The sequence below is a fragment of the Geospiza fortis genome, unplaced genomic scaffold (assembly GCF_000277835.1).
Source record: "Geospiza fortis unplaced genomic scaffold, GeoFor_1.0 scaffold70, whole genome shotgun sequence".
NCBI classification, from domain to species: domain Eukaryota; kingdom Metazoa; phylum Chordata; class Aves; order Passeriformes; family Thraupidae; genus Geospiza; species Geospiza fortis.
Genome location: NW_005054317.1, coordinates 4,933,244 through 4,950,870, shown reverse-complemented (window position 1 = coordinate 4,950,870; position 17,627 = coordinate 4,933,244). Strand labels below are relative to the sequence as shown.

Sequence of the window (17,627 nt, the reverse complement as noted above, 5' to 3'; positions counted from 1 at the left end):
GCAGGTCTGAACTGACATCTCTGCAAGTGGCACTTGTTTGAATATGATTTTTAAAGAAACATGAGATCCTGTTCCCCATACCCGTGGAGAAAACAAGATTACAGATGCATGGAGCATTTGCCTTCCAGCCTCCATAGAAATCCTGTGCCTGTTGGGTTTGTGCTGTTGAGGAGCACAGCACATTGCAGAATGTGCTATCAAAGGGGCTGCATGGCTGGATCTATACAGCCACCCCACCTCAGATTAAAGGGGCACTGCCAGGGCTGAGGTTAAGGATTGATCTACTTTGACACAAAATCCCAAAAGGAAGAGTTCTAACCTTTATGATCCTTTCTGTCTATTTGCTTTTTTCAAACTGATTGCAGCTGTCACCAGAAATAAAACCAAAGTAAACAGAATAAAACTCTTTACCACTTATAGTTAGGCAGCAATAAATAAAACATTGTTTAAGTCCAGAGTAATATTTTCTTATGTTCCTGTCCTTAAATGCTAGTAGCATTTTAATTATTTTTTTTTCAATGGTGCCTGTGTTTAGAGAAACCTGGATAAATGGAAAAGATGCAAGAATGTGTCACACAACAGGCCCTGTATTTTTAGTGTTTCTTTTTGATTTGTCAGATGTCAGAAAGAACCTACAAAGTGGGTAATTTGGTCCACTGTCCTGTGATTATTATTTATACTGGATCCAAAGTGTACAGAGCACCCCTTTGGGGATATAAAAGTTCATGCTTCAAAGAGCTTGCAGCCTTCAGGGTAATGGTGTTATGTCCAGTAACATCTGAGCTGTATATATTTCAAAGCTGCTTTTGCTGCTTTGATAATTTTATTGCATTTCTTGCCCTAGATGATCATTGCAAGTTCTGGAGTACTGTGATGAGAGAGGATTTTCAATTTCCATTTACAACACCAAACCATTTTGTCTCTAGAGAAGTGCATGAGAATGTGTCCTGAACACAGCAGAGTAGTTCATAGGGCAAATGAACAGAAAAAGAAAAGTGGTTTGTTTTGGTTTATCTCAATGCAGTTGGCTGAGAAGATAATGAGGTTTCTAAGAATCCTAATTAGTTATGGAGAGGAAGGACAGGGTGAGAGGCACTTGTGCTTATGAAGCTTGGGCAGTGGATTCCAATTTTCTTGTCAGGCTATTAAATTTGTGATATTTTTACAGCACATTTTTGGATGTGCTGTGGTCAATGATGTCCTCCTCCTAAGAGCAGCTCCAGGCTGGTTCTGCCCTTCATAGATCAGTGTGTTCCCTGCTGGGCACAGAGTCCTTTTTCAGGGTTTTCTTCTTTTGTTTCCACTCCTTTCCAAATACATTAATACACGGCCATAATGTGATTAAACTCTGTTTTTCCTCATGGCATTGAGGTAATCAGCAGGCAGTAAAATACAGGGCAGCTCTTTTGTATGGGATGTGTTGCCCATTAGGAGCTGCCCATCCAGAAATTATCAACACTGCTCAGGTTCTGAAGCTGGTGGGGAAAAGAAGGAAGAATGTGCCCCATGAGTAAGATACATGGCAGTATTTATCTCCCAAAAGTAAATTGGCAAGTGTCTTAAATAGTGGAAGATGTCCACAGAAATTGTGAGTTATTCCTACAATACCTCTGAAGAGGCAAAAGGTTAAAAAAAAATTGCATTACTGGTTGTGAATTCCTTGTCTGTGTGCAAGTAAGTGACTGAAATGATGGGTTTAATCTGGAAGTTGTGGAGCTCAACAGGGTTAATCCTTCCTGCTGCTTTTCCCTCCTCTCTCTGGTGGTGGATCTCACTGTTGTGGAGGACGTGGGCAATTTCTGAGTGATAGAGGGAATGTTCCAGGTTTTGGTCTAGCAGTGCAGACAATTACATTGTCCAAAACTGATTATTTTTTTCTAGATCCTCTCACAGAGCTCTTTTGCCTTTCCTTTGTCCAAGTGACACTAAATTAAATAAATTTAAAAATATGAATAGTAATGGGATGCCAAGGCCAAACTCCATTAGGGCTGAAAGGGATCCAGCTTCCCTGACTGCAGTGGCAGCACCAGATTTATGGCCTTGTTGGTAAGGAATGAACTGCTCTGAGATGACTTCTGTTTATCGCAGCAGTTCTTCTCTATGAGAGCAGGAGCAGATGGAGAAAAATCAGCTTTGTGTTTTTAGGCTTTGCAAGGCTGATAATTGGTTAATGCTTTAAAGAATGCAGAGGACACTTTTTGTTTTTATTTAACCTTCCTCACTTTATTTTGTGACACCATGTACCTTAGGCATTTGGTGAAGATCCATTGTAAATGTGAGAACTGAGCAGCTTGTTAGGTAACATCTTTTTTTTTTCTTTTCTCTCGTTAGAAGATTAAACTGAAACTGTTCTGCCTAATGCCAGAGTAGATGTAACCAATCCTGTATCCTTTGCATGTAGGTCAGTCAGAGGGACAATTCAGCACTGGATCCCATTATCCATGGGTTGAAGGGCGTTGTACATCATGGTAAGTAGCTGCTTAAACTTTCTACTTGTTGGGAAGGGGAGAGGGGCAGAAATATTGTCCTTAAGGGTTCAGGTCACCCCTGGAAGGACACAGTGAGCCCACACATTCCTCATTCACTGATGTTTAAGGGCATCACAGGCATTATTTGATAGGTAAAGATCAGAGTCATTTGTTACCTGAGAATGGTTTGGGGTGAACAGTAAACAATTTGTTTCTTTTCAGTCAGTGCTCCAGAATGCATAAGTTATCAATCACAACCTGCTGCAATCTATCATTCATATTAGAACTTCGAAGGCAGCCTGGATGCTTCACTCTGTTATTTATCTTCTGTTTGCTCTAAAAATACACCTCTCTGAAGTTTCTATTTGTAAATAAATTATTTGTCTTTCAAATTTAGGGAACTGATAATGAAACAGAAAATTAACTATCTATGAAAATTAATTAAACTTTGCAGCAGATGAACATCTTTCTAATGCTGGCATAAATACGACCATTCAGCTGTTCTGATGCATATACCTATTATCCTTGAACTTATAGCAGGTACTAAAATGAATATTAATATATTTTATACTTTTATAACCAGTTTTTTACTTGGGAATTTTCCTGAAGCCTTACCACAGGTAATGCATCATCAGCAATGACATCAAGATGCTCCAGTTCCCAAAGTACTCTTGTCAGGTTTTAAAATAATGATTTGTAAAGTTTTAATAATCTCATTGTAATTCAAAAGGCATCTGCTGGAATGGTGCTCAGTACAATAATAAATCTCTGTGCCATCTATAGTGCTGTGATAAAACATCTTTGTACCTTTTCTGAGGATTGTCTTTAGACATTAGGTAGTGCTGTAGAGCTTAACAGACATTTTTTTCTCTTGACTGCAAACCTAAAACTAGTTGACAGTGTTAGATTAAAACAAATAGGATCTTGGATTAATTGTTCTCCTTTCAGAATCTTTTAACTTTGCAAGTGGGAAGGCAAATAAATCCAAACACAGTGAAAAATGGGTTAAAAGATAACATGCCATAAAGTCCTTCATTTAGAGAATTTTCCTTAGGTTTTCTGCTTATAAATTGCAGTGTTCTGCCGTGAAATAAAAACAACACACTGAGCTGAAAAACTGGTGTGGTTTTCCACAAAAATAGAAGTTATTACTTCGCTCCTGCTGGATAACAAAACAGGCCAGCAAAAGCAAAGCTGGGATGCGTTAGGCTGCAAGGTTTTTTTTCAATGTCTGTGTAATTTGACACTGCAGCCAAGCTGCCATTTAACTGGACTGGGATCTCTTTCTAGTTTTGTTCTTTACCTGCTTTCTATTCCAAGACTCCATCCCCCTTGCAAGCACACAGTGTCTTGGCCACCTCATCAGGTTTTTCTGCTCCCTGTCTTGCTCCTCCCAGACAGAACAGCCACTCGTGGATAATCACACCAATGTCTCCTCAGAGGATTCTTCCATTCCCAAAATTAATTGTCTGGGTAGGATGTGACTCGTCCCCAGGCTGATTCCCTGACCACACAATGATCAGTCCATCTCTGTGCTGTCTTACCCACAGCAAAATCTGGGTGGATAAAAGGGGTTTATTTTTGTTTTGCACACAATGCACAGAAGTCTGCTGGTGTTTCAAGTAAAGGAAATCACTTGATATATTTCAATAGCTTGTTTCCTTTTCAAAACATTAAGGGAGAAAAAGAGGAAAATCATGCTTTCCTTCCTGTTTCAAAGGCTCTGATTAAAAGCCTTTTCTAAGGTTCTTTCGGTGGTTACAGTAAAGGAATTTCCTCCTGCAAAGCAGTTGTTGAAAGAGATCATTCTCTTTAACTTAAATATTGATAGAACACTTCAGTGAAGAATTCTCATATTATCTCTCTTTTAATGTTATTATATAGAATAATAGTAAAGATGTGAGGGTTTTATTCCAGATTCTTACATTTCTTTTCTTGATGTGGTTTACTTACATCTTACATGAGCACAGTTTTATGAATTTATCTGAAAAGCTTCTTCCTGCTTTCCATTTGCCTTGCATTCAACTGAGACCCTAAGGCAACAAGGACTTTTTGACTGAAACACAGTGAAAAACTCTTGTGGCTTTTGAATAGAGCGGTTGGATCAAGCAGGAATCCAACAAAAGAAGGCAAAATTGAAACCTTAAGTTTCTTTGCATTTTATAACATTTCCATTACCATGTTGGTTTTAGGTGGTTGTCACGATACGAAGGCACATACGTATAATGTAAAATTCAGAATATTTGCAAGCATTGAGGTTTTCTTGTCCTTCTCCCTCCATCTGGCAGAGCACGTTTCCTGGGCTGTGCTGCACACTCACTCACTCCTTCCTCACACTCATTCAGTTCTCAGCATGGGAATGCCACACCCACACAAACCATCATCATCCTCATTTTGTCATTTACTAGGAGGCCTGACCCTGTATGGGGACTCCCACGCTGGCCTGTCCCCACAGTGGTGACAGATCTGGTAACACTCAGGTGATACACAGATGATATTCATAAATGATGAGATTGTTTGGTTGGGTTTTTTTTTTTTTTTGTATCCTTTTTCTTTTTTTCTGTGAAGTTCTTGTATTCTTACATTGCCCTTCCAGGGGTATGCAGACATTTCCAAAGTCATAAGTACTTTCTGTAGAAGTGAAAGCAATTTTTGCTTGATATTTCATCAGGGATTTGAATTACTTACTAATTTGATGGAACATAAATAATTGTGCCCTTCACAGTGTCACCAGCTTAGTAACAATGATAGAGAAACATACACATAAAAATCAATACAGGCTTAGTTGCTACTTAGTTGATTTTGTTTCCTCATCTCCAGGCATAATTTTGTAGAATCTTAATGCTGACATTAAACTTAATTTTACACGAGCAACCATATAAAGTTTCTTAGCTGGAAGGGAAATCATGGTATACTAAACTGCCAGATGATGTCTGGATCTATGATAATGCTTTGGGGTCTGCCCCATGTTCTTGCTGCTGAACAGGTTGTTCCCACACCTCTCCCCAGCTCCTGCATCTGCCCTCCAAGAGCAGGATCACCAAGAAGGCTCTCACAGGAGCTGTCAAATGCTTGTTGCTGATTTTGAAATTGCTCTTGGTTTTGTGCTCTGCCAAGGATTTGTCACACCTCCTGCCAGCCAGGTGCCTGCTCTTCTCGCTGCTGCCTTCCCTGCCCCAGGGCCCATGGGGAGCCACGGAGCCCAGCCAGCACTGACAGCTGGGAGTGGGCAGCCCTCCCTGGGGAAGGGATGGGGTACGAGCAGGTGGGCTTGGGATTTTCTGGGGCTGGCTTGCTCTTTCAGCTCTAAATGCTGGGGCTCTCTTTTAGCTCCTCTGCAAATGCTCATCTCATCATGAAAGCTGGTGGGAAGGGTCTTCAGCAATGCTGGTGCTGGCAGGATGAATGATGCAGGTTGTTCATGTTGAAGTTGGATCACAGGTTAAAAAGCCACTGGTGCCTGTCTGTGAGTGCAGCACGCATGGGGCACTCTTGGTGCTGCACATCTGACTCCTCTGCCCATTTTGCTGCCCAGGTGCTCAGCTGGGTGCCCTGCCCTGAGCCCCTCTCTGCTCCTCATCCTTCTTTGTGATGCTGAGGATTGCAGGGCAGGAAGGAGCTGCTCTTGTGCAAGGGCTGAGGAGGCTGCTGAGGTCTCAGAGGGAATGATTGTGCCCTTGTGGGAATAGGGACTGAAATACCAGGTTATGTGGTATACAGTCGATTTGCATTAAAATGGCTATGAAAGCTTTTGCCTGCCACACATTCCAGCGAGGTCTCAGAGGAGCACCTGGCAGGATGGAGCTATTGCACAGAAACATTGCTTTTCCCACCTTTGCTGTCTTTGATTTGCCCTTTTGGTACTGTTTTGTGTGTAAGCCTCTTAGAGGAGCCTTTTCCTTGTTTTTACCAGTGCCTGGAAGGCATTAAAATGAGCCTTCTTCCCTGATGTCAGTCCTGGGGTGGCACCCAGTGCTGGAGGCTGTGTGACATTCACGTTTTCCCAGCCTGGCATGCTGCTCTGCACAGGACCACAATCCTGTTTTACTGTGCAAGCAAAGTGGGACAGCAGCCCACACTACCCCAGGCCCTGGAAAAGATTTCAGGGTGATGGAAACCGTGTTTTTGTCACTCTGTCCTGTTCTCTGTGGCTGTCGTCAAGAATCTACACTGATCAGCAGAAAATTATTATTAGAGCACAAATAAATTACCACAGCAGAAAAGGCTCAATGTCACAAAAATGGGGCTCTTATTACCTTCCTTGTCAAAAGTGAGCTCTGAAAATCAAAGTGCTTCCAGATCAAAAGCTTAGGTACAAAGTGAATCAATGGCATCTGTTGCTTGTTTGTGAACATGAGGTGGGATGAGAGGAGGAGAGGAACCTTGGTTTATTTAAAAAGGAGGTTGGAAAAAATCTTAAAAAGCTGTAACTGGAACCCAGCATGGAGCAGAGTAGTCTTGGATCTCCCTTGAGATTGGCCAGAAGTGGTCAGGCAAGGGATTACTAAAATTTCTGGTCTTGATGGGGAGAACTTAACCAAAATACAATGAAACAACTGCTTTAATAATTAAAAAGGATAGAGAATAAATATGTTGCACATCTCTCCAGTTGTCCTAGGTGAAAAATCAGTGAATAACCTGTTAAAATAAATCAGCACTAAAAAAGAAGCAATCTAGACAGTGTTAGTTACCCTGTGGATCTATCACACCAGAATGCATAATAACAAGAAAACACCATTAGCACCATGACACATTTTTTCTTTTGTTTTGAACTTCAACCAGAACACCGCCTGACAAGCTGTTTGCCTCCTACACCAAATATCATGGGGTTGTAGAGGAGGGTGGGGGAGAGGGGTGAAGGTGAGATGTGATACCATGGGACCTCATCTTTGATAGGAAAACTTTGAAGAAAGCAGCAGCTCAATTTGGAACAAGGAAGGACCATCAAAGGGAGAGTAACACCGTACGTTAAGCTGAGAAGGAAACGTGGAGGAGCATTTCTTTTTCCTCAGGGATGAGCTGGATATATTCTTTTGTTTTCTGATCTGTTCTTGTGTTCACAGTCAGAGTAGCCCTGTGAAAGGGGCCAGGACACGATTGCTGTGGAGCAAAGGGGAGGAGGAGGGAAGTGGGAAATGAAGATGAGAGCAGAGGTGATAAGTTCACACCTTTATATAGGGCAGCTCTGTGCATAGCTGCAGGGGTCTGTATCATTTAAAGGAATAAATGGTGGAAGTGTTGGAAATCTCTGGTCCTTCACCTGTCTACTCTGCAGAAAACAGTGCTGGTCATGGCTGAGTAAAGACCAGCAAGCTGACAGAGAATTAAATATTGCACAGAGAAACTAACTCAAACTAACATAAAAGATTGCAGTTGTAAAAGTTAGGAATTAAAGCTGGTGTTAAATGTGAACAAATCATCTACAGGGAGTAGGAGTTGGGTGCTATGCTGGTGGCTTTTGGGGCTATTCACTGAGAAATGAGGAGTAGAGAAGTCTGAGAGCATGTGGTTTTGCTCTGGCTCTGCAGGAGCAGATGTGAACAATCCATGTTCCTCTGGGCACTTCTGCTTCACTTCAGCCTGTGCCAGGGTCCAGCTTTGCCAGGGACCCTCCTCCCCTCTAAACTTTGTCATCATTTCTTTTTCCTCTTATGGCTGGTGCTTATTCTGTACTTCTTAGTTTCCTTGCCTGTCCAGCCTCATGTACCTCTGCCTCAGGTCAGGTTTTGTGAAACCTGGAAAAGTCTCATCCCAGTCTAGAATGCCAACAGCTGCTTTGCATCAGCACTGCTTAAGCATGAAAGGTTCAGAATAACATTTTCCTTCTTTAAAGAGTTAAGACCTCTTCTCTGCAGCTAAGCCTTTTCCTCCTAAGCTGTTTTAAGAAAGGGAGTGAGAAAAATTAAGTCTGAGACCATCACATGGCATGAAAATGGTTTTTTGTGAATAAGAGTCTTGCCTTTTTTATTCCTTCCTCCTGGTTTTTTGTTCCCCTCAGTGGTTGTCTCAGATTAAATTAGTCTGCAGGACTGTGTTATTATCTCGTTCCCCTCCTCCCTGCCATGCTGTGCTTGCTGTGTCCTTACAGATCCTTACATTGCTCAGCAGAGGCTCTTTAAAAAAAAAATTAAATAAAAATGAGAAAAATAATTGCACAATAAATGACAAGAATTACCCTGAATACAGAGAACTGTCAGATACTGCTCTTCCTGCAGGATTTACACAGCAAGCATTCATCTGATGATCCTTTCAGTTAAAGTAATATATAACATTTGTAATCTCATCTTTAAAATCAGCCCCACGAGTCTGGTCCTTGGCTGTGCTTTGCTGCCTGCTTTATCTGGGAAGTTCTGGCTCAGTGGGTGTGCAACATGGTGTCCTTTTGATTATTTGTGTGTGTTTGCTTTTTAGAAGTTTGGATGCAGAAGCTTTAGAATGTTTTGGCTCATTGTGAAAATGAAATTGGCAATAACATTGTTTAATAAATTTGGGAGACTTTCAAAGCTCTTCATATTGGTATTGCAGATTTCAGTTATTCAAAGTGTAGCTGGGTACCTATCAGGCACTGCACATACGTTAATTTTGGAAATAAGATATTGTTTTAAGATTTTGTTTTCAATGCAAGCCAAGTTCCTGTTTTCTTACAGAAAATCATGATGAAAGTCCCAAAGCATTCCATGAGATATAAATGGACTTGGCATATAGCTATTTTCTTGTGATGTCCAATCCAAGTTCCTGTTAGATTTAAAAGAGTTTTGATCACAGATAGTTGTGTGCTGTTTACCTGCGTATCTCAAGAAGCCTCTTACTCTAGGGATTTGGTTAAAATTCAGGTCTATCTTTTTCCACTGATTTACAGACTGTATTTTTAGCAAGTCAATCCTCGAAGGCAAAATGTTCAACCGATGGCTCTTTCAAAATAATATTTGTTGGCATCAGCTTCTGAAAACTGCAGTAGTTGGTGGAGATCCACTGCTGGTATCTGGTTTAAGATCTGATTTTTTCCTCTGCTCTGTAAACTATTGTGCACAATTTAGTATTAGTTCACACCTAGTGGTGATGACTTGACAAAGAATGTAAATAGGTCAGGCTTTTAAAGCATGTCTGCAGTTGCTCTGCCTTTGGGTCAGGTTGTGCAGAAAATGCCTCTTTGTCCCATGCAAAATGCTGGGGAGATTTCTCAGCCCAAACAAAGAATATGCTGGGTGTGACTTTTCACGTTGCTGTTGAGAGACACAGACCAAGAGGCAGATGTGAATGGTGTAGTAGAAGGTCAAATATGTTACCAGCTGGCTCAGTTAATTGTTTTTTGTGAATGTAAGAGTTGAAATACAATATTGTCCTTTCATACTGTGGAACACTTAGTATTTTAAATGCCACATTCATTGTCTTAGTGGTCAACAATGAATCTGTGGTGCTTGCTATTTTTACCTTTGAGGTGTTAGAGTGAACAAGTTTTTCCAAGCATTGGTGCTGTAAACAAAGCATTGCTGTTTGTTACCTGTGGGTAAAACTGCATTAGTGGGGAGATGTTTTGGATACTGCTCTTTGCTGCATCACTTGGGAGCACTGGTGGCAGCAGCAAGTTATTGTTCTTTCCAAAGGGAATGCTCAGTATTTTGAGGGCCTGTCTTCAGGGTCGGGATCTCAGGGGCTCTGCTTTCCTGATTGTTTATATTTCTGTTTGGGTGCTCAGATGGGAGGAGGACAAGGAGCAGCAGAAGAGAGCATTGCAGGGCTCTGGTTTACCTGTGAGAGTGAGTAGGTGGCTCATGGGTCAGTTTGGCAGCATTGATCTCAGTGATTCACAGGTGTTTGCAGGTGAACACATTTGCTTTGCTGTCTTTTATTGCTTTTGTCTGCCAGTTATTTCCTAGTACTGTCAGCAAATGCTGTCTCATCAGTCATGTAGTTTCCAGCCTTTTCCACTTTCTTCCTCCTGAAACTCCTCACTCCACTCACTCTCTTCCCAGCCTCCTGGACACAGTTCATGCCCATCCCAGGCACTGTAAATGGGAAGCAGGAGCTGATTATAAAAGACAGTGAAGAAAAGCTTGTTATTATTTCGAACCTTGTTCTTTTTCATTTAGTAGGAACTATATATACATACACACATGGGCATGTGTGTGTATATATATATGTATATGTATATATTAAAAATATTTCTATGATAATCAGTGAATGCTCTTGCTTAGCCTGGAAATTATTCTCCTTACAGTTTTACCAACAACAATAACTGACTTAATGTTGAAATCTTTGAAATTATATGACTTCAAAATGCCATTTTCAAAACTGTCTCAAGGTCTTAGGAACTTTAATTTCATGGCATTTACTGTTTCAATATGCTCTTGAAGGATATGGCAGGCAGGCACTGGAGTTTCAAAGTCCCTTTTTCTTTAAGCTTCATGTGAAGATCTTTGTGACTCTTGATTTCTAAAACTCTGCACCATGCATCTAGATGGCAAGCGATACAAAAGAATGATATGTTTTCAAAAGTGTTACATTTTTAAAGCATAATCAATTGATTATCATCTATTTTAGTAGTCATTTTAATCCAATTATATGTATTTTTTCATTTTAATCTTTGGCATTCATTAATAAAAACTTAGAGCGTTGCTTGTAGCCATGAAAAATTAGATCGAGTACGCCCTGCCCTACTTAAACTGTGTATTAGCAAAGCTACTTTTTCCTTGAGAAATATTCTTTTTCACAGCTGAGTATGACTTCCCAAGTGCTTAGGAAAAAACCCTCCCTAATTGATAACCAAAAATTAATCATAGTCGGATACTTCCAGTTTGCATTCAAATAAGGTATTTCTCTGTCTAAATAAGCTTCCTTTACTTGATTATTCATATTGTAGTTCAAAATGTTTAAAAATGAAAGACAGAGTTGGATGAAATGTAGACTACTTAATACAGTGTGTATTTAATATAAAAGTTATGCATTATTCATTTTTGCAATTTGAATAACTTTGAATTTAGCATCCCTGTTCTTCATCTTTTCCTTTGATGAACAATTAATTATTAAAATATAATATTGTCAGCATATGGCACAAAAATCCTTGAAAGTGTAAAATGTGCTTCCTTCTCCTGCCATCCTTTGATAAAGGGATACCATATCTGTGGTTTTGCAAAGCCTTTATCCAGCATCTTAAGTGATTCCATCATTGTAATTAAAAGATTACAAAAGTTAGAAATAGTTAAATTGTTAATTTTAACTGCAAAAATTTTTTTTAAATTCAAGAGGAAAACACTTTTCAAAACGTGCCTCTGCCTCTCAACTCTTTCATGTGCAGTCACTGGCAGTTAATGCAGGGGATGTATTCAGACACTCTTTGGGATTCATCTTGGCCCACTGTATGCTGAGTGCTGATACAGAGAGACAGCTCTGAAATAGAAATCCAGTGTCAGGGTTTGTGTAGTACATTTGGAAATCAAGTCCTGTGACTGAGTTTCTAGTTTTTCTAACCAAGATTTTCTGCATAAAAATGAGCCAATCAAATTACATGCGACCTTTTGCTGTAATTATGACTTCTTGATTAGAATCTCTTTGAACTTTGGCCAATCACATATATTTTAGTATTTATTATTTAAGCACACTTTTTCTCACAGAGGTATGCTATGATGAGGAAAAAATGTGGATTGTTATTTGTTTATTTCCTTTTTGGAGATGTAGATGTGGTCAAAATCTACTTTGATTAGAAGGAAAGAAATTGTTCACCAAGAGTTTGCAGTAGTGCCTTGACTTTAATAGAATTACTCATATTTTGGAATGCTAAAAGCTATGAAAACATCACAGACCTGTTGATATTGTGCAGAAAATAGAAGATTCATGAAGTGTATGTATGATTGGTGTCGTGCAGCAGCAGTGGAGTTAAGTCCTCCAACTATCAGACTGCTGCTAAGAGGTTTAGGCAACTCCTGATTTGATCAAGACTTATAGAAGACTGTGGGATGCTGTGGAAGTGAATTCTGCAGACTTCATCCTATTTGGAAGACTTGTGTGTCAATCACCAGCCCACCTGCTTCTCCCTTCTGTTGGGGCGGGAGGGGGTGGTGGTGGGTTTGCTCAGCAGCTCTGGTGAGACAGAAAAAAGAGTTCCCTCAGCCCAAGTGTGGGCTCCTGTTTGAGGCATGCAGGATACTGTAAGTAAGGAATAGAGATGTCCAGGAGAGCCCCTCATGTCAGCCTGCCCGAGGCAGTGAGCACCTTTGCACTGAGGCTGAGAGGGCGCTTCAGCCTCTGAGTCAACATGAATTGCAGAGGATAAATGCTCAGGGATGGCAGGGAAATTGCCTTGCCTGCAGCTGTTCCATCCTTTTGTTTGTTTCTTTTTCTTCACTGGTGTTAAATATTACCAGCTTGTCACTGTTACTTGTAGGTGAATGCTTCCAGTGCTTAGGTCTGCATTTCAGGCCGTCCAAGGAGATTCTCAGAGAAAAAAAGGTTTGTCCCCAGACTGCTGGACCCTGGGAATCTCTTTCTTGGTTTTGGGAGAAGGGGCAGCAGTTCTGCCTGTGAGACCTGTGTGTGGTGCAGTGCTGGCTGTGTCTGGCAGCACCCTGGCAGTGCCAGCGTGGGTGGGTGCAGAGAGGCCTGAGCAAGCACTGCTTGGATGTTGCTTTGAGCACCACGTTGAGCTTCAGCAGTGTCCTGTGTCCCTGCTCCTCAGCCCAGCTGCCTGGCAGCTCCCAGAGAAGTTTGGCTGAGCAGCATGGCTCTGCCTCCTCCATCTCAGCAATCCACTGAGGTTTTGACTCTGCTGCTGGCAGAGATGGGACAGGTGCACTGCCTGGTGTGCTCTGGTCAGGCAGCAGCAAGCAGGACCACTGGGCCTGGCTGTGTCCCACTGGGCTCTGTCCTGCTGCCATCAGGCTGGAGAGCCACATACTGAGTGCTGGAACCACTGACTACAGCATTATTTCTGTACTGACATAAACCAGTGGGGTAGCAAGTGCACTTCACACCTGCACACGTTCAGATTAGGAGGGTGTGTGTTTGGGATGGGGCTGACTAACATTTTGGCTGCTCTTTTAATAAACCACACGTCAGCCCTTACAGAGGGTTTCCATTTTGCATTACATATATGATAAAATATGTTGTTGCCATTACACCTTGTTAGGCTGCCTAGCGATGTGATGTCTGTTTTAAAGACACATTAAAAAAAAGTGTAATCCTGCTTGTCAATCTTCCCTGCAGAGAAGGAGACCTTTCTGGATCCCTTTGTGCTGAGGGAACTTCTGCCAACGTCTCTGGGGAGCTACTACCGCTACACAGGTTCCCTGACTACTCCTCCCTGCAGTGAGATCGTGGAGTGGATCGTGTTTAGGAAGCCTGTGCCCATTTCTTACCACCAGGTATGTTTGTTTTGTCAGTGAAGCCCACCTCTTAATTTGCCCTCCTTAAGACAGTGTTTTCAGAACCCACCAGTTTAATTTGGAGAACACAAATGTTTCTGTTGACAAAAAAGGAAGTGTCGGTGATTTTTTTTTATTCTCTTAAGTAATATTGTTTCTGAACAGGAGCCATCAGTCTTGAGAAGACAGTACAACATGAAACTCAGTTTCCTTTCAGTGATTTATTTCGTATTGTTTTTGTTAAGATTAAATTAAGCTATGGTGTAAATAGTTACATAGAGTTCCCTTTTATTCTTTTTAATTGAAACTTTCTTTTCAAAGTAAAGTGAGTGATTTCAGTTCTGCTCAGATTTAGTAATTTGAACTAATTACATTAGAAAAGACATCTTTCCATTAATTCTCCATGCTTAACTGTTTTTATAACACAGTAAAGCTGCCATTATGTGCTCAGCGAGCTGGTGCACAAATCTTTAAAATTAGCACATAGCAGCTTTTAATGTAAATAGACACAATGTCTGGAGTTTGAAGAATTATCCTGATAAAGCAATGTCTAGATGAAGTCAAATGTTTGACAGTTCAGTGTATTTTGACATTGTAAGACTGTGATCTTTAGAAAGCCAACCTGCTGGACTTAGTCTTGCCTCTTATTCATCTGTTATAATCCACTGAAAAAAATGTTTTTACATTACTAATTCTGTCAAGTGCACATGAACAGTTCAGTGGGTGATCCTGACAGATGTTGTGCTCAGAGGTTTCAGAAGTACAGAAGACACTTGCCATACCCTTCCTCCAGGCTTTTTTTCCTGTTTTCTAGATCTCAATGCTTCTTCCATAGATTCTTTCATCTTTTTTTTGACAGTCTGTGTTCAAAATCAGTTGCAGTGCTTCAGCTGAGGCCCTCCAGAGGCTGAGGCACACATCAGGATTCATGCCTCAGCCCCTCATCCTGGTGTTATTTTGCCTGTTTCACAAAAGAGTGACGGTGCTGTTTCCCTGGAGCTCTCTGGCAGTGCTGAGCACACTGTGCCCCCAGGCAGCCCCCAGTTCTGGCTGGAGCCTGGGACTCTGCACATGGTCCTGTTTGAATCAGACCCTTTGTTTTTTTCAGGCTATTTCTCTGATTGTTGGGATCATTTTGAATTCTGTCCTTGACTGCAGGATACTTGCAATCCCTTGTAGCTTTTCACTACATCAATAAGTTTACTGTTTATTATTTGGTGGCTGCAAGGCCTGGCCCATGCTCAGTTTTATACCCTGTGTGCACATCACAGGTGGGTCATGACTTCTTTTTTCTTTTTTAACAAATGCAAATAAAGTGGTAAATATCAATTTCAGCTGTCGGTATAAAGGTACTTTATCCTGGCATAGCTCCTTTCCTGTGCTGTACAGAAGTAACTGTTCCAAGTCAGGCCTTTAAAATTTGGCATTGTGCTGCTCTGTGCATGTGCATGTGCTTGAAGGGCTGGGAATTCTGTGTGTAGACAGACTTTCATTGATACTACCACACATGTGGAATAAATAATAGCACTCCCCCCTCCCCAGTAGCTCTAGATGTGTGTGTTTCAAGAGCCTGCCACCCTGCCACTGCTTTGATTATTATTTGTTCCTCTAACACAAACAGTGTAACATAATCCATTGCCATAGTTTAACCTTCTTTATCACAAACCCCGTGAAGCAGCCTGTAATCCCAGGGGATGACAGTGATACTGTTTAAGCTTTGTTGCTGTTCCAATTAAATTCCTGCTTTTGTGCAAAATACCTTGCTGGGAAAAGGACAGTAGTGAAGTGGTCCATTTGTGGAGGCTTCTCTATTTTATTTGCAGTCCTCCATCATCATCATCTTCCCTGATAATTAGACAACAAACCAGGACAAGCTGTGTCACCCTGTGGCTGCATTGTAAAGCTAAGTGCATTCAATGACCCAAAGCATGGCATTATCTCTCGTAATGCATACCTCAGAGTAGCTCATTGTGCTCACAACAGTTTCAGTATTTTTAATTGCCATTTGTATATCCAACCCTTAGAAAACTACACATCAGGCTTTAATGGTTTGTAATTGCATGACTCAGAGTTTTAGATCAGGTTTCCCTGTATCTACAATAGTCTTACAAGAGCTTTTAATTTCTTCTTCTGAACAGGAGCTCTTGTACTCCTTGAAGAGCATGAATGTAGCTCCTTGACTGCAGATCTTAGAATATTTTTTTTCCTGGCAGCTATAGATAAATTAATTTCTCATTTGTCATAGATAATATTTTTATAGTGAAAGTGAGGTTGAAATGGCTTCAACACATAAAAAGTGGAAGGTTAAAAAATCATGTTTGAATTGGCAGTTGTTAAAATGCAATTATACCTCCCCAAGGTAGCATGGCAGAAGAAAATATTTTAAAAGTTCTCTCTGAAAGTTTAAAAATTCAATTAATGTCACAGATGTCTAAGCCTAGAGACTTGACTTCAGAACAGGAGTTACTACCCAAGTTCTTGAGCTTTTATGAAGTTACCTTAAGCCCTGTTAGGTGGCTTCATCAAAACTGCTTCCAGCGCATGAAGTGCAAAAGGTATGTAAATAAGCACAAGAGTTTTGATCTGTGCTTTTATCAGAAGGGTGTAGTAGGATCATCTGTTGTGGGGGTTCTTTTTAAGACAAAAGTGTAAGTCAGTCCTTTCACCCCTTTTTTAATCCATCCTCCTATGCTTTTGAGGGGGTCCTGCTAATAATTAGGAAATGGTTTTTGAAATTTTTCAAGATGTTTCTTTGAATGAATCAGAAACAGAATTGTGTTGAGAACCTGGGAATAAGGCGTTCATATAAGATCCAGGGGGAAAAAAAAGGACAATTCAAATCCCAGCATCCACACCTGCAAGCCTGGAAGCAGCACCTGAGCTCTGGAAGTGGCACGTGAGCTCCCTGCCTGTGATGGGAGCTGGTCATTGGTGGTCACCCCTCCCTGCTCATCCCCTGCTGTCCCTCTGCTGAAGGGGCTCAGATTACTGGTTTGAGAGGAAATTAAAGAGTAGTAGTGGGTGCCTCATGGGTCAGTGGATGATGCTTAACTGCTCTGTTACACACTTCTTTGATTATTTTTATCAGCTTTATCAACTGAGGCTGCCATGATAATTTTTCCAGTTTTAAGATTTGGGGTCCACATGCTTCTCCAGAGCTTTTAGAGCAGACACACTTAATGAAAAGTGTGTAAGTTTCAATGATTAAGCTATCATTAAGCTATAAATGTTACTCAAGTCCCTTTTTGAATTCCTGGGCTGGATTCTGTGCTCCCAAAATCCATACTAACTATATGTGTAACTGATGTGATGGAAACAATATCAGGACTGCTTCCTTCTCTGCTCTGTCTTGCTCAGTCTTTCCAGCAGTGACATAACTAATTCTAGTTTTTGTCCTGAATGATAACAAGGTAACAGTAAATGCTGTTCCTACCTTGAGAGCTGGGAGAAAAACATTAGCTGAAAATATTTTCTCCTTAGTTTGCTAGAATTTTTTTTTCTAAGAAACACTAAGATACGAAGCAACAGAAAAGTTTTCCAATTACAGTCCTTTCTTACAGGTTAATACGTTTTCTTATAAATAGCTCAGATCTGAATCCAACAGAAGAACTTATTCCCAGAGGAGTATATGCTAGCTGTGCCTAAAAATGCTGCACGAGCTGTCTGTGAAGCTTAGCCTGGCAGCTAAACTTGGTAAGGTATTCAGAGATAAGGAAGTATTGCCTTATCCAGGAGAAAGCTCTCGGTGTGGAATGACCTGGAAGCACTTTCTGATGCAATGCTGTGAAACAAAGCAGTGCCA

General features: G+C 40.9%; 1 protein-coding gene across 1 annotated transcript in view; it reads left to right on the top strand.

Annotated features, from left to right (window-relative positions):
- PTPRG (protein tyrosine phosphatase receptor type G) overlaps positions 1–17,627 on the top strand; it is a 305,765-nt gene that overhangs the window by 192,921 nt on the left and 95,217 nt on the right. Inside the window, 2 exon segments of the mRNA XM_005420237.2 lie at positions 2,402–2,468; positions 13,668–13,825. Of these exon segments, the coding sequence (XP_005420294.2) occupies positions 2,402–2,468; positions 13,668–13,825 (225 nt within the window).